The sequence below is a fragment of the Bos indicus x Bos taurus genome, chromosome 11, assembly GCF_003369695.1.
Source record: "Bos indicus x Bos taurus breed Angus x Brahman F1 hybrid chromosome 11, Bos_hybrid_MaternalHap_v2.0, whole genome shotgun sequence".
Taxonomy (NCBI): domain Eukaryota; kingdom Metazoa; phylum Chordata; class Mammalia; order Artiodactyla; family Bovidae; genus Bos; species Bos indicus x Bos taurus.
The window spans coordinates 6,497,843-6,515,327 of NC_040086.1; the positions used below are offsets into that span (position 1 = coordinate 6,497,843).

At 49.4% G+C, this 17,485-nt stretch overlaps 1 protein-coding gene across 28 annotated transcripts in view; it reads left to right on the forward strand.

Moving 5' to 3' along the window:
* Positions 1-17,485, forward strand: part of MAP4K4 (mitogen-activated protein kinase kinase kinase kinase 4) — a 149,461-nt gene that overhangs the window by 57,073 nt on the left and 74,903 nt on the right. For all 28 annotated transcript variants that reach the window (XM_027554721.1, XM_027554720.1, XM_027554730.1 and 25 more), the window contains exon 3: positions 15,182-15,238. In XM_027554721.1, the coding sequence (XP_027410522.1) occupies positions 15,182-15,238 (57 nt within the window). The remainder of the gene's footprint in view (positions 1-15,181; positions 15,239-17,485) is intronic.

The window sequence follows — 17,485 nt, forward strand, 5'->3', positions numbered from 1 at the left end:
TGAAACTGCAGCTCTCCCTCTGTCTCCTCTTGCTGGTGATCCTTCAGCTCCTCTGTCTCCCACCTCCCCTCCCTCTTCGGGGAAGTAACTCTGCTTTGTTCATTCGAAGCCAGCCCCTGTACTCCAGCAGTTGGACTGCTATTACTCTACTTCTCAAGGTACCGGACTGTAAGCTTAGAAAGTTTTTTGTTTGCTTTTAATGTATTATTTATGTGAGAAGTATTATAAACCTACCCCAGTACAGCACTGTGTAGCTGACTGTTAGTTGGGTACCTAGGCTGACTTTGTTGGACTTTGGAATGCATCCTCTGAACAGAACTCATTCATATGTGGGGGACTTACTGTATTTAATGTAGGCTGCTTCCCTTTTAAGAGTCGAAACTGCTTTTGCCAAAGGATAAAGTGTTGGATTAGAAAAAACAAAGCGAGCTTTTCAGTGAGCCAAAAACGCTTGCATTCTGACCCGCGGTGCTCCATGGCCAGATTCGGCTTAGCCACGATGTGCTTTCGGTTACGGGCTTCCTAGAGACCCAGGTTCAATCGCTGGGTCAGGAAGATCCCCTGGAGAAGGGCATGGCACCCCACTCTAGTATTCTTCCCTGGAGAATCCCTCGGACAGAGGAGCCTGGTGTGACTCCCACAGAGTCTGACATGGCTGAAGTGACTTAGCATGCACGCACGCTTTTGGTTAGAGGCCCACATTTGAGACATTTCCCGATTTCCCTTAACATTAGTGTCTCTGCACAAACCCCACTGCCTGCTTTTGTGTGTGTGTGCCTAGAGAGAAGGCAGTGACACCTCTGTCCCCTGCCCCCAAACCTCGTGTGTGTCTCCTCTGGTGGAGGAGGGTGGGGAGCAGGAGGAAGAGGTGTTCACAGCTGGTGACGGGCAGTCTAAACTTGAGGTTTTAAGAGCTGCTGGGCTTCCCCTGGTGGCTCAGACAGTAAATAATCTGCCTGTAATGCGGGAGACCTGGGTTTGATTCCTGGGTTGGGAAGATCCCCTGGAGGAGGGCATGGCACCCTACTCCAGTATTCTTGCTTGGAGAACCCCATGGATGGAGGAGGCTGGTGGGCTGCAGTCCATGGGATCACAGAGTCAGACGGGACTGATGGAGTAAGCACAGCACAGCTGCGTGTGTGACACAAGACAGCCTCTCCTGGCCTGCCGGTGCTCCTGCTGTTCCTCTCCAGGAGCACAGAAGCCTTTTGTTCACTCCTGGTGAGAAATGCCAGTTCTCCGGAGGAGCCTGGAGCCAGTGCCCAGCTGCTGTCAGCCTGTCCAGACCCTTCCTGTTTAAAGCTGAGGTGGCGTTCGGTTAGAAAGCTAAAAGAAGAAGCTGGGGTTTTATGTCTTACGTGCTACTTTTTTAATTTTAGATGAAAGAGAACGTCTTTGCTTTTTGCTTTTGCCAAAATCTTGTGCCTGGGTCTGCTGCATGGCTTCTTGAAAATAATTGTAATTAATTGAATCTTAAGTGCTGTTATGTGGCTTGGCTTTTTTTCTTTCTCTTAAAAATTTTTTTTTTAAATTGAGTATAGTTAATTGGGGCTTCCCAAGTGGCTCACAACTTATTAAAAAGTAGAGACATCACTTTGCCGACAGAGGTCCATATAGTGAGAGTGAAATGGTTTTTCCAGTAGTCATGTACAAAAGTGAGAGTCGGACCGTAAAGAAGGCTGAGCGCTGAAGAAGTGATGCTTTTGAACTGTGGTGGTGCAGAAGACTCTTGAGAGACCCTTGAACAGTAAGGAGATCAGACCAGTCAATCTTAAAGGACGTCAACCCTGAATATTCATAGGAAGGACTGACGCGGAAGCTCTAATACTTTGGCCACCTGATGCGAAGAGCTGACTCATTGGAAAAGACCCTGATGCTGGGAAAGGTGGAGAGCAGGAAGAGAAGGGGGTGACAGAGGGTGTCACTGACTCAATGGGTACGAGTTTGAACAAACTCTGGGAGATGGTGAAGGACAAGGGGACCCTGGCATGCTGCAGCCCATGGGGTCTCAAAGAGTCGGACACAACTGAGTGACTGAACAACTGCAGTAGTTATCTGAAGTTGGAGTTCACACACGTAAAAAAAGTACACCCCCAGTGGTTCCTCTAATTTGGTGGACTTTAGTGAATATTGCAAAAAATTCTTCTAAGTCCCAGTTCAGGGAACAGGCCTACTAGTTGAGGAGAGGCACGCCTGTAGAAGTACTAGTCTCTGGACGAGCTGTGTCCCTTGTGAATTGCTGGGACCCCCTTTCCAGAGATCCTGGTCTTCTGTCCAGGGAAGGATGAGAAAGAGAAGTTGCTGCAGAGTTTTCTCTGCTGTCTCCCTTCCTGGAGGTATCGTACAAGATGGAAAAAGTAGGGCAGAGAGCAAAAGCCAGGGAGCCAAGGCCGCTGGGATTGGTGTTTCCGTGTTTCATCACTTTCATACCAAGTGAGGCATCGTGTGTGCGTTTCTGCATTGTGGCATGTGCTGGGCTTGCCACGAGCATCCTGGGAGGTGGACAGTGCTGCTGTATTTGGTCGGCAACATTCAGTCTTGTTGCCTTGGGTTTTCACAAAGCTGGTGCCCCACAGATGGGGGGAGGGTGGTCCTCTTTTGTAAATGCTGTACAATCTCTGGGCCCTCAGGGGTTCTCCTGGCCACCAGCACTTCCTTTTCGATGGCAGCATTCAGGACTGGAGTTCAGTCCTGCCCTGGCATACAGGTTTTACCCTGAAATGCGACTTTCTGGTGTGGGGACGTCCTGAGACGAGGAAGACGGGAGGGAGTAAGGACAGTGAGTGGTAACAGAGCAGAAGCCCTCAGTGGGTGTGCCTGCCTGCTGCCTCCCTGCTGCCTGCCTGCTGCCTGTGGGGCCCCTGAGCAAACAGGAAAGAGGCCCCAGGTCCGGAAGTGTCCTGGGTTTTAAATCATCCCTACTTCCCTTTAGGATTTAAATGTTACTTCGGAAATTGTCCTGAAGTTGACTTCTGTTTTCTTTTGCGCGTGCGGCTGTGAGTGAATTCATGTAACCACAGTCGGGACGTGGGATGAGTCACCTTGACCCCTCGTGCAGTTCCTTTGGGTTCAGAATTGGGGGTTTACAGGACCCCCTCCCCCAGCAGTCTCACCCTCAAGTTTCCTATGTGTTGCTGGGAGGTGACAGTCCAGGGCTCCTGGAGGGTAACAGGTCAGGAAGGGACGTGCCTGGGGGCTTCTGTCCTTTAACCAGCCTGGGGTATGGCTGTTCACTTGCTCCGGGAAAGGACAGCCCTGACTGGCCACCCCAGAGCCCTGCACCTCGCAGTGGGTCAGCTCGGGGTCGTGTTGGCCTCTCTCTCTCCTGCACTGTATTTTCTGGGAAGGGCTTGTATCTCCCAGTTTATCCGTGGAAAGTCTATTGAGGTGGGGCCAGTGTGGTGGACTTGCTGGGCAACTCTCAAGGGACTTGAAGGATGGGCATCTATCGGAAGGTGGCTTGTGAAGGTCATGCCTACACAGTAGCGAGTGATCCATCACACACGCATTCACCACTCATGACTCCTCACTGGCCCCTGAAAATCTTTGGCTGGGTCCTGTGGTGTGTAGACCCTGGCCACGGTACCGGGTGTGGGGGATGGGGTGTTACCCTCCTGGCCTCTGACTTAGAGTTTCATAGTTAGTGATCCATCGTCTTGGGTGGCTTTTTTTCCCCCCTAAAAGCAGAACATCTTACAGCATGCTTGGTGGAGGGTGTGCAGACCATCTGGGGGAGGGGGTACAGACCGCCTGCTGGGGTACAGACCGTCTGGGGGACGGGGGTACAGACCGTCTGGGGGACAGTGTACGGACTGTCTGCTGGCCCCAGGGGGTACAGACCGTCTTGGGGAGGGTGTACAGGTCGTCTGGGGCAGGGGGTACAGACCGTCTGCTGGGTCCTGGGTCACACCTGCTGCCCTGGTAGCCTCTTGGCAGCTCCCGATCCTCCTCCTCCTCCTAGGTCCTGTTCAGGTGATGGATTAGCATGGTGGTCCTGGTTGGGGGGTGAGTGGGGGGCGGGTGCTGCCAGGGAGTTCATGGCCTGGTGTTCCTGCTGGACCATGTGTGGTACCCGATGCTGGAGTTTCGCCCTGCTGTCACACTGTCACCTGGTTGCCCAAGACCGGGAGGTGACAACCACCCATTCATTAGCTATAGTGTAAGGCTGAACTTACTATATAGCCTATGATCTAGGGTAGGGGTGTTTTGGGGGTCTTATAATTTTTTTATTGGCAAAGAGGGTTTTGCTGGTGCCTGCTAGGGGATTTTAAGGACCTCCCAGATGGCGCTAGTGGTAAAAAACCCACCTACCAAAGAAGGAGACATAAGAGATGCAGGTTTGAGAAGATTATGAAGATCTCTTAGAGGAGGCCTTGGCAACCCACTCTGGTATTCTTGCCTGGAGAATTCCGTGGACAAAGCAGCCTGGCGGGCTGCGGTCCCTGGGGTCACAAAAAGTCGGACACGACTGAAGCGGCTTAGCATGCTGGGACCTTTCTGCCGTGACTCCTCCTGAGGCCATGCTTAGGGTTATTCTGAATTATTTAGGGGAGATCACAAGGTACAGATGCCCAGGCCCCACTCCTTAGAGATTTTGATCCAGCAGATGTGGGTGAGGCCCAAACATGTATAATTACAAACAAAGCAGAAAACCCCCGCCAGCAGCAACAGACGCTCTCCTGGTGACTGGTCGTCAGCCTCAAGTCTGCTGCTGTAGCCTGTGAATTGAGGACGCTGGGTCCAGACCAGCGAGTGCAGGTGTGAAGGTCCGGGTTGGGGGCTCTGTGGTAGATGGAGCACCCCTGCCCGCCCCAGGGGCCGCCTCCACTCAGCCTGCTTCTAATCCACGTTGTCTGCCGGGGCCCCAGGGCCCAGCTTTAACAAATCTGTTTTTCAAGAGAAACTATAAAAGTCTGGGTTTTAGAAACGTGCAGACTCTTCATTTTTAGAGTGTTCTATTGAAAAAGACAAAAGCAACCATTTCCAACCCCGTCCCACCCCCACACCCCAAAACCACTAAAGGAAAGGGATGTCCAGTTGAGGCGATGAGTTATCAGGGAGAGCCTGATGTGGGCATCTGGAGAGTGGTTTCTGGCTGTAGAACTCAAAGTTTTGCCTTAAGATACCAGGCTAATCAGAGATGGTAGAAGTGCGTCCACAGTAAGACAGCACACGAGCTGGTTTTAAAACGACTGTTCCTTGGCTTTCGCTCTTATCCAATAATTGAATTTTGAGTTTGAGCAAGCACCGGGAGATGGTGGAGGGCGGAAGAACAGGTGTGCTGTGATCCAGGGGGTCACAAAGAGTCGGGCACAACTGAGCAAGTGAACAAACACAGCTTAGGTAGCCGCGTCGTTCAGCCGCTCGGTGTGTTCACTCTTGTGACTGTGGACTGAAGCACACCAGGCTTCCCTGGTCTTCACCATCTCCCGGAGTTTACTCAGAACTCACATCCATCGAGTCGATGAGGCTATCCAACCATCTCATCCTCTGTCGCCCCATCTCCTCCTGCCCTCAACCTTGCCCAGCATCAGGGCCTGCTCCAGTGAGTTGGCTCTTCGCATCAGCTGGCCACAGTGCTGGAGCTTCAGCTTTAGCATCAGTCCTTTCAGTGAATATTCAGGGTTGATTTTCTTTAGGACTGAATAGTTTGATCTCCTTGCTGTCTAAGGGACTCTCAAAAGTTTTTCCCCAGCACCACAGTTGAAAAGCATCACTTCTTTGGTGCACAGCCGTCTTTAATACTTGGTATGTGGCTAATAAAGTATCAGTATTCAGTGATGTGGACCATCAATCTAGGGATTTATTTTTCAGTCAGAAGCATCTTTTCTCCTCTCACTGTTGTCTTGAGAGAAAGAAGGGAGACTGGTTTCAGTGCTGGGTTGAGAGATCACAGCCAGGCTCTGCCAGCGGAGGCCTCAGACCTCAACGCTTCAGCAGAGTTTTGCCGAAGAGAAGCGGTATAGGCGGGTGGTCAGTGGGGAAATCTTGTAGCTGCTCTTGGCTATAGCCTGTGGTCCTGCCTCTCGCCACTTCCTCTCTAACTCAGCTTTGCAGGAGGCTGTGGGCAGTGCTGGGTCTGGCTTGCCGTGCCCAGAGAGGGCCCTGCCCTCCTGTGTGCTGGGCAGGCCCATTTCACAGACACCCTGCAGTGGGATGTCCTTGGAGCTGTTGACAAGAGGGCATAGAGCATGTCACCGCTGTGGAAGCCACCTAGGACCTTCCTGTCACCTGCAAGCCACCAAGTGTGTGGCTCTGGCTGAGGAAGGGCTGGCAGCTAGCGCCTGCGAGGTGGTTTCTCTGTAAGTCAGTCGTGGGTCCCAAGATCCTGCAGGGCGAGTCGTTGATCACTCCTCCTCCAGCTCTGCCCAGGTGACGGGGTGCTGGAGAGGCCTCCCTGGCTACCCAGGATAAAACAGCAGCCACCCCCACCCCTGGCACACCCTCCGCTCACTTGGCTAGATTTTTCTCTAGAAAAAAGGAGAAAACCACTAGTGGATTTCCTTGTGTATGGCTTGTGTCTCCTCTTAGAATGAGGGCAGAGCCTTCACTGCTTCATTCATGGGGCATCTCTGTTGTGTAGACCAGACTGGTGAACCACAGTACCAGCCCGGGGAACCGCTCAGAGCCATCGACATCTCATGGTGAGATGGCTGTGCTTCTTGAAAGTTAAATTTAAGTGAGCAGTTGACTCAAGTGATCAGAATTTCTTTCTGCTTTGAAAGTCGTGGGTTTATCAGTTGCTGAGCTGTGTCCAACTCTTTGCAAAACCATGGACTGCCAGGTGCCAGACTCCTCTGTCCACAACTCTCTCCCAGAGTTTACTCACATTACTGTCCCTTGATTCGGTGATGCAGTCTACCCATCCCATCCTCTACTGCCCCCTTCTCCTTTTGCCTTCAATCTTTCCCAGCATCAGTCTTTTCCAGTGAGTTGGCTCTTTGCGTCTGGTGGCCAAAATATTGGAGCTTCAGCTTCAGCATCAGTCCTTCCAGTGAATATTCAGGGTTGATTTCCTTTAGGATTGACCTGGTTGATACCCTTGCAGTCCAAGGGGCTGATTTATCTTAGGGAAGCAGAATTTGGTGTATTTGTGGCTTGGAGAGTTTCAATTCAGTTCCATGGGTTAATTTTGGATGCTTGTGGCTATAGGTTGAAGAGAGGAACTGCCCTGGATTAGCAAGTCCTTTCACAGATTTGTCTCCTCAATGGGTTGATGAAAGGGAAGGTGGGCTGCAGCTCTGTGTCCCGGGGAGGAAGCAGTGGTGCTCGAGTTAATGGCATGGATGCGTCATTTCCGGTGAGGGATCCTGTCAAGTGGAACCTCAAAGGGAAACTTTATAAAGGTGGGTTTTCTCTTTTACCCCCTTTTAAAGGAGGAATGGGGGAATTATGGATAATGAACGAAGTATCTAGTGCATATTCAGCAGAGACAAGTTAGGAGATTAGTATGTAGAACAAATCTGTTACCTCTTTTTAGGAGAAAGAGTGGAGTTGTGAATAACCTTGTGAATTTTTAGTACAGGCGAATTGAGTTGTATGCAGACGTTGAAAAACAGAAGAAAAACAAACAGCGCCCCTAGAGACCACATGCCAGGGCCATAGACACAGCAGCGGGAGTGGTTCGGGTTCAGAAACCGGGTTATTCTTGTATTTAGAAGTCATTCAGTAAGACATACACCCAGGCTCAAGGGTCGTGTTATTTTGGAGTCAGCATCTTGAAGGGCTGAGAAAAAGCAAGGAACAATTTGAAAACCTTAATTGAAGGTTGGGTTGGTGATGACTGGGAAGGTCCGTGGGCGGAGCAGGAGCCCAGAATGGAACAGAGTCCCTTGCATCACTTAACCTCTTGCCTTTTGACTTGTGTCTGAAACTTCTAACCTTTTACTCTAAGCCAATGACACGAGCTCAGTTTGAGTGCTTTAATGATGCTTAAAAGTATTATTTCAATATTGAAATGACTCTGTAGGTGTAATTCAAAACATTGAGTGTATTGTGAAGTCACAGGGGAGAAATGTAGGAAAACATCTTGAAGGGGTGGGGTCGTGGTGGGAGAAGGAAGAAGACGACACAGAATCCCATCTCTTCTTTTGCTCTAAGTGGTCAGCTGCTATGCTGAGCAGTGCGTGCGTGCTAAGTCGCTTCAGTCCTGTGAGACTCTTTGCGACTCCATGGACTGTAGCCCACTAGGCTCCTCTGTCCATGGAATTCTTCAGGCAAGAATACTGGAGTGGGTTGCCATTTCCTCCTCCAGGGGATCTTCCTGACCCAGAGATTGAACCCTCGTCTCTTAACATCTCCTGCATTGGCAGGTGGGTTCTTTACCAAGAAAAGAGACAATATGCCCTAATTTGAAATAGGGGACTATGGATTACCCTACATTTTGGCCAAGGGAAGGTTGAAGAGAGAGGTGTTCACACAAAGAATTATAGATAAACATGGATCATTACTCTTTCAGCAATTGAAGTAAAAGAACTTGACTTGAAATAAGAAAAATATATCAATATCTGATTAGATATATGTATATGGTATGCATATATATCAAGTGCTATTCATTTGACATCATTTTGCTGACAAAGGTCCATCTAGTCAAAGTTACGGTTTTTCCAGGAGTCAGGTTACGGATGTGAGAGTTGGACCATGAAGAAAGCTTAGTGCTGAAGGACTCTGGAGAGTCCCCTGGACTGCAGGGAGATCAAATCAGTCAATCCTAAAGGAAATCAACCCTGAATATTCACTGGGAGGACTGATGCTGAAGCTCCAGTACTTTGGCCACCTGATGCGAAGAGCTGACTTATTGGAAGAGACCCTGATGCTGGAAAAGATTGAGGGAAAGAGGAGAAGGGGACAACAGAGGATAAGATGCTTGGATGGCATCACTGAATCAATGGACGACATGAGTTTGAGCAAACTCTGGGAGATAGTGAAGAACAGGGAAGCCTGGCATGCTGCAGTCCATGGGGTCACAAAGAGTCAGACGACTTAACAGCTGAACAACAAACATCTTCATATGTGAAATAAAACAACTAGTGAAAAAATAGTTTTTTCTTTAAAAAATTAACAGACATTTTAATCATAAAAATATTGATAGCATAGAAAAGTAGAGAAAGAGGAACTTATTATTTTTAGTAGCTTCAGACAATCAGCAAATGGGAAAATAATATATTTTATATGCAGCTCTTCCTGCGAGAGCCTGTCAGTAAGGGAGTATGTGTTTTATGGGTCGTGGGTGTCTCCTTTGGTGTCTTTTCTTTTATACACTGCAGAATCATGTCACCTTCAGGAGAACGGTATTTGAATTTATCTTGTCCGAGTCCTGTGATGGATGCTAGGTGTAGCGTTTCCAGAGTTTTGACTGATCTGCTCACCTGTGGAATAGGGTGCCTTTTCTGTTAGTGACTGAGATAGAAGGTAACTTCATACAGAGATTGGCCCCCAGTAAAGGGTTTGGAGTTCTGTGTGTGTGTTTATCCTGTGCTGTTAAATCCTTTGTTATTTTAAAGTTGTTCAGTCTCAAGTCAGTTGGGTATTTCTGGTGAGCTGAGGAAAAGGCAACTCAGCCCAAGTGTGTAGTAAATGTTGAGACTTCCCAGGTGGCTCAGTGGTAAAGAATCTGCCTTCCGATGCAGCCTTTGATCCCTGGGTCGGGAAGATCTCCTGGAGAAGGAATGGCGAAACCCACTCCAGGATTCTTGCCGGAGAATCCCATGGGCAGAGGAGCCTGGCCTCCTGCAGTCCATGGGGTCGCAGAGTTGGACACGACTGAGCAGCTCGACATGTGAACTCTTAGTTGTGCCCTGGCGTGTGGGATCTTGTTCCCTAAGCAGGGTTAGAGCCCAGCCCTCTGTATTGGGAGCATGGAGTCTTAGCCACTGCACCACCAAGGAGGTGCCAGACACCAGGCATTTTTTATAGAGCAGCTGCCCTCTCTTCCCACCTGACCCACTGCCTGGACAGAGACAGGAAGGCACACACGCACAGACTCACACACACATGCACGCGTGTGCGCACACACACACACAGACACACATGCACACACACACATATACACGTGTGTGCACACACACACACCCCTCCTCACCTCCCAGGACACTTGTCTCCTCCCTCCGGCCCTTTAACTCCGTGCACACCCAGGCTGTCTCCACTTGGCAACCGAAGAAGGTGTTTGCTCCAGTGATAGCTCACATAGCTGGAACTTAGCTTGCTGTCTGGCCAGCCCCCACCCCAGGTCTGTTCTAGAACACAGCTAAAAGCGACCGAACAGGCCTGCAGAGCCCAGATGACTGGGCCTTTTCTTTGCTGAAGTATTCCTGCCTGACGTAATATTCCCTGTGGCTCTCACTTAATTGCAAGGACAGGATAGTAATTGATGTTCATAATGATTTCCCTGAGCCATTAAGAAAAGCATCTTTAATGTACTCAAGATTTCGGGCTTTAGGAAGATTTCCATCCAGATCAGTCTCTTAAAAAAAGATGTGGTGCATAAATTATTTCACTACCTGCCAGCTCAGCTGTGCAGCGAGCCTCTCCGTTGCCCTCTCATTCATTACGGGTGGGCACTGGGTCTCACTGTGCTGTCGGTTTTGGCTGTTTTAGTTTTTGTAGAAGTCAGAAGCCTGCACATTCTCTGCTGCTGCTGCTGCTAAGTCACTTCAGTCGTGTCTGACTCTGTGCGACCCCATAGACAGCAGCCCACCAGGCTCCCTCATCCCTGGGATTCTCCAGGCAAGAACACTGGAGTGGGTTGCCATTTCCTTCTCCAGCACATTCTCTGCTATTGAGGCATAAATTTCTTTAAAGAGAGCATTGTTCTCCTTGCGGCACCTCCAACCTAAGTCAAGCAGAATTCTGTTGTTGTTCAGTCACTAAGTCAAGTCTGACTCTTTGCAACCCCGTGAACTGCAGCACGCCAGGCTCCTCTGTCCTCCACTCTCTCCCTTGCTTGCTCAGGTTCATATCCTTTGAGTTGGTGCTGCTATCTTACTGTCTCATCCTCTGTCGTCCCCTTCTCCTCCTGCCCTCAACCTTTCCCAGCATCAGGGTTTTTTTCCAGTGAGTCAGCTATTTGCATCAGGTGGCCAGAGTATTGGAGCTTCAGCTTCAGTCTCAGTCCTTCCAGTGAATATTCAGGGTTGATTTCCTTTAGGATTCCTATAGAATTTAGAATTCTCTATGGAGATCTTTTAATTTTCAAGGAATAGAAGCTCGGTTTTCTTATTAAATCACGCTTCTTGACCGCATGCCACTCACATTTTCCTATGTTTTTCTCCTGCTCACCCACAGCCCTGAGCGTGGAACAGAGGGAGAGGCAGATGGACAGGTCTCGATTACAAGATGGTAGTTACAAGGTCGCAGTGCCTACCTCACTGTGGGTCTGTAGGACTGTGATGAGAAAGTGTGTGCCCTTATCTGCTCTGGTGTCAGGAGATGTTCAGGCGTCTGAGCTTCCTGAAGAGCCCTGAGCTGTCTCTCTCCCAAGTTAACTACCTGGTGCCTTACCTCAGGTGGCTTGGGGATGCTGTTTGGGTAATATGCCCTCTTCCTCTGTTGCATTTTTTGTTTTTTTTTTTGCAGATTCTTCCTGGAAAAGAGCACTCATAAGTGGGGTGTGGTTTGGGGGTTTTCAGTGCAGAACCAGGCTGGTTTTGGCTTAGGGGTGGATGACCATGGAGCCTTAGAAAGTGGTCAGTGCATCACTGGGCGCTGAGCTCTTGCAGCCCATCACATGGTCAGCTAGGTTTCATGTTTGCCCGTTAAAGTAAGGGCATGTGAGGGGGAATTATCCTTAGAATTAAAACATTTTTTTAAACACTTTTTTTTTTTTAGAGCAGTTTTAGGTTCACAGCAAAGTTGAGAGGAAGGTACAGGTATACCTGTTTTCACACATACATATCCCTTCCCCATTATGGGCGCTCCCCTCCCGCCGAAGCTGTTAAGACTGAGGAGCCTGCGTTGACACATCATAGTCACTCGCTTTACACTGCGGGTCACTCCCGGCATTGCACAACCTGTGAGTTTGGATAGATATGTGGTGACATGAGTCTGTCATTAGAGTATCATGCAGAGGGTTTTCGCTGCCCTAGAAATTCTCTGTGCTCTGCCGGGTTCGTCTCCCATGCGCAGCTGGAATTCTTAGGAGTGAGACGTCTGGGGAGAGAACTGACACAGCAGGCTGAGCCCCTGGATCATCTCCTGTTTGCATTGTGGGTTGACTTTCTCATCTGTTCATCGACCGTTTTGATGAACTAGGCTTGCCTGTCCTTTGAGCTTCTGAACCTTTCAGAACATAGTTCTGTTTCTGTGATAAACATAATCAACATTTGTTAGAGCTCATTTGTTATAAGTCTGACCTTTCCATATCAAGACCTCAGCTAAGACGAGTGTGTATCTTCATGGTAATAAATACCAGAGAGGATATGAGAACTTGAATTTGGGCTTTTTCATGCAAGCGTGGAGAAGCGATTTTCAAAATTCAGAATGCGTGAGAATCGCTAGTCATGGACTCCTGCACCTCTCTTAGAGAGTTCTTGTGTTTGGTCTGATCTTTGGGTTCTCCCCTCTCCCCTGGTGACACTTGCATGTGTGTTCCTTTCTGGGATTTGGTGAGGATGGTCTGCAGCTCATATCTCAAGGGGACCCTTCCTGCCCCCTGAAATCTTCAGGCTTACCAGGCAGTCCTCGGGCTCTCCAGCACTGGCGACATGGTGTGTCCCATCTGACTCCACCTTTAAAGGTCCTTCGTGTCACCCAGGGTGACCCGGAGCACTCCGCGTCACCCTGTCCCGTTGGCTAAGTGTTAATGCTACAGACTGCAGTGTTTCTCTGTCACTACGTAACGCTCCTTCTTGCGGACCCTTCTGCAGCCCTCTCAGCACACCCCCCCCCAGCTCCCTGCATAGGGGTGGTGGCTGTCCCCTCAGCCTGCAGCTCACATCCTGGCCTCTGGTTAAGAGCAGGCCGCCCTCTGCTTGCCCAGGCTGGTGTTGATGGGCTTTTTGTGCTCTATCGCTCAGTTGTGTCCGACTCTTTTGTCAGCCTGTAGCCCGCCAGGCTCTTCTGTCCGTGGAATTCTCCTGACAAGAATACTGGAGTGAGTTGCCACTTCCTCCTCCAGGGGACCTTCCCAACCCAGGGATTGAACCCAGGTCTCCTGCATTGCAGGCAGATTCTTTACTGTTTGAGCTATCAGGGGAGCCTGATGATGGGCTTTGCTCTTAAGCAAATAGAATGTCAGTTTCAGGCAGTTAATCTGTAAAGTTGTCTCAAATTAAACTCAACAGAAAGCAAAAGCATTCTGATCTCCAATATTTATTGAAAGAAAATTTGTGAGATAAAAGAAGGAACCAAGAAAAACACATTTTAGTTTCCCAAATCTGTGGGTGAGGGGCTTGAACTTTGCTCACACTCGCCTTCACATTCCAGAGAGGGTTCTTCTGGGGTGTTCTTTCATCGACTTTTCCTGATTTCTCATGGGAGAGAGGAGGCCAGGGATTGACAGCCAGCTTTTATTTTTGGCTTCTGCATTGCCAGTTATGTGGAAGCAACTCCACTGCAGGAAGGTGTTCCCCGATGGCTCAGAGGGTGAAGAGTTGACCTACAATGCAGGAGACCCGGGTTTGATCCCTGAGACAGGAAGATCCCTGGAGAAGAAAGGGAATGGCGACTCACTCCAGTATTCTTGCCTGGGAAATCCCATGGACAGAGGAGCCTGATGGGCCACAGTCCATGGGGTCACAAAGAGTCGGACATGACTGAGTGACTAAACACAAACAGCTGTGGCAGCCTGGCCTTGTGCTGTGCTGAATGCAGGAGGATGTGATGGGAGCATGAGGCTGGTGACTCAAAGGGCACTTGGGGACTGGCAGTGGGGTTGGGTGACAAGTCTGGAAGCAGGGCTCCTGGGGCTGGCCCACGAGAAGTGCTCTTCCCTCCCCGCCCCGTGCCACTGCAGAGGTGGGGCTTCTATGGACATTTGACAGTGGCTCAGGTAGGGGTGAGGTGGCGGGTCTGCAGGTGGGGGAGGTTGGAAGGAGGCTCCGGGCCTGTGGGCTCTTTATGTCTGGCTTCCCTGCATCCAGGCTGTCCCCAGCCCTGCTCAGAGAGGGACTCCTGGAGCCCATCCTGCCGAGACCGCAGAGAGCTGAGACTCTGGTAATTCAGTGTCATTTTCATGGAGTTGTTTTGTCCGAGTTGGAATTTGAGTCCCTGCCCAAGCTTTCCAGAATAAATGGAGAGCTTCCCCTCTCGGGTTTCAAGTTCTAAAGTTCATAACTCTTTCCATCACGAGGCCACAGTGAGGCAGCCTCTTGGAAACTCTGGGGACGTGCCTTCTGTTTCACATTTGCGGCAGAAGGACCGTTTCTGCAAAGCCCTTAAGGAGAGGGCACTCACGGTGCAAGGCAGCACATTGTTGCTGGCTGGGGAGATGCCGGCATAGCAGAGCCAAGAGGGATGGGAGGAGAACCAATGGCGAGGAAGCTCCTCGTCAAGGCAGGGCATAGGAGAGCAGCGTCGAGCTTGTCTGAGATGCTTGTGATACATGAGTAACAAATGCTTATGTCCTGGGCCGGGAATTGTGACACAGCTGTAAGGCAGTGCTCTCTGCATGCACCCCCGCCCCCCAACCTTGTTCTGAGTAACTGTGCTGGAGCCTCCCTGCATGGGGACCACAGGAAAGTGGCCGGGAAGATTCTCCGTAAACTCTTGGAAAATCCAGTGCTATTGGGGGGTGCATCAGCAGAAGATGACATTTTTAATGGTAAATAATATAATATCTGGGCTTCCCAGATGGCAGTATGATATCTAGACCTTTTTTTTTTTTTTGGTTATTTCCTTCATGTGGAATGTTGAGAAGAAAAGACTGATCAACCTGAGGTGTGGAAGGAAAGGTTTAAGATGTTTTGATTGAAAGGTAATGATATGTAAATGAAACCCAGGAAAGGAGGGAATTGATTTTTTTTAATCAAAACTTGTTTGTTATGCTGCTTGTTTGGTTCATTCAGTGCGGTTCACGAAGTCTTACAAAGCAATAGAACCATATGGTTCTCTTGGGAGAGCCTGGGACTCGGTCATCATCACTTTTGGGGAAAAAGAGGTGATTTGTCGAAACTTCAGCCATTCTGTTCTCATCATGGTGCAGAGCGTTTGTGCCAATTATCTTTCCTTTTTTTCTGTTTTTCAGGGTCGACATGTTAAAACAGGTCAGCTGGCAGCCATCAAAGTTATGGATGTTACCGAGGTAAGGTTGGGTCACAGATGTTTTCAAAGAAATCCTTAGATAAAAAAACAAGGATCCCCCCCGTCCCCCTTCAGCCTCCCCCTATTGAAGAGGAGTTGTTCTGTTTGGAGAATCGATCTTGAGCAAATTACCCTCATGTGACACTTTGGGTTCAGAAGGCTCAGCAGACAAGCTGGTTTAAGTTGTTGCAGATGGGTCCCAAGTAACTAAGAATCAGTAGCGTTTTCTTAAGGAAAAAAAAAAAAAAAAAAAAAGCACATCGGAATGATGTCATCCTTGGCAGCATAATGGACCATAATTGGAAACATCTTCTCTAATGGAAAAGATTTGAGAAGTCATCATGGAGGTCATATGAGTAGGGAGGTTGAGGGGGCGGGTGGGGAAGAGGTTCTCTGGGGTATTGGGCCACATTTGGGCCATTTCTTTTATTTTTGACATGGGGGAAAGAAAACAGATCCAGCCAAGTTCCCAGAGGTTTGCAAACAGAAACATCTGCTAGAATGCTGAGCAGATTGTTGGCAAAATTTAGTAGCAAAAAATAGTTTTCAGAATGGCCACATGAGGATTTTACTGTGTAGCTTTGGATGGGAATGAGGAGAAGTGAACTCCAATGAAAGGTAAGTGTGTATGTGCCCATGTGTGATCATGTGCACATAGGCATGAGTCCACATTCAGTTTATAAAAGCAACCACGGGGTATGATGAACCAAATCCATCTTCTTTTAAATTTTCATGTGAAACTTTATCCTCTCATGATTGCTTTTGACTTGCTTAATTATGAATAGGGGCTTCTCTGGTGGCTCAGATGGTAAAGATGCTGCCTGCAATGCAGATGCAGGAGACCCGGGTTCGTTCCCTAGGTTGGAAAGGAGAAGGGAATGGCAACCCACTCCAGTATTCTTGCCTGGAGAATTCCACAGACAGAGAAGCCTGGTGGTCTGCAGTCCCTGGGGTCTCAAAAGAGTCAAACACGACTGAGCGACGTTCAGAGAGAGAATTATGAGTGAGATTTACATCATAGATCACAGATTCTAGAGTGAGCTAACCAGAAACCATGGGGATTTGGGGTGTCTAAATCAAGCTGTAATCTCCCCAAGTGTGGGACCCGTTGAGGGAGAAGATGGCTGAACTGTTCCTGGGTGTGCAGTTGATCACCACTTGGAAGGTCCCCTCCTCTGCCTTCTCCCCTCCGTCTCTAGTAACGCTGATTGCCAGCATGTGGGTTGCTTAAGTGAGAATTAGAAAATGTCATCTCTGGACCAACCACCAGGCAGCTGGGAGAACTTTATAGAAGTATGTGAAGATATGGTATTTGATGCAGTGACTGCTCTCTTCTCTCTCTCTCTCTTTTTAATCTTTTTGGCTGCATCTTGCAGCACTTGAGATCTTAGTTCCCCAACCAGGGATCGAACCCATGACCCCTGCATTGGAAGTGCAGAGTGTTAACCTCTGAACAGCCCAGGAAATCCCACTGTCATCTTTTTTTTTATAATAAAAAGTACCATTGTTTGTCTGGCCAGAGGATTCTTGTAACCTCCTGGGTGATTTCTATTGTGTTCTAGTGATCCCATTGGATTCTTTTCCAGTTAAATGTTAATTTTAAGATCACAGAGTGGTGAGGGAGCTGCAGATGCCGGCTTCCTGTGATTGAAATGGCACAGCGGGTTACTGATGAGGTGCCCCCTGGACAGACCAGTGGGCCCCTTCCCGCCAGGCCGTTCTCGCTGCCCGGTGCATCTCCAGCCTCTGACATTTACCAGTGGCCCTCCTGACTTGGTTGTGGGAAGACTCTGGGTACCGTTGTAGACATCATCTCTGGAAATTCTGTGAGGCATCTGCCGCCCCCCTGAGAGCTGAGGCTCTTCACTGGCTTCAGCCCACACTGCCCTGGCTGCTGTCTCCGGGAGCTGTCATGAGCCTGTCTGCGCCGTGGACATCCTGTTCACCCCTGCAGTGCACACTGCATGTTGTTTCTGTGCAAGGAGCAGTTGTTGCTTGTTGGTTTGTTTGTTTTAAAGTGTAAAATTCAGGAAAGTAAAGGGCACAGTAAGTCCCCCTCCTTCCCCCGTGCAGCAGTCGCCATCGTTGGTGCCCTTGTGCATCTCCTCACCAGCACCTCTCTGAGCACGGCTCTAAAACACGGACCCGTGTGGGTACCAGACACTTGGCAGTGAGTTGCGTGCAAAAGGTAGGGCCTTCCCAGGTGGTGCTAGTGGTAAGGAACCTGCCTGCCAGTGCAGGAGATGCA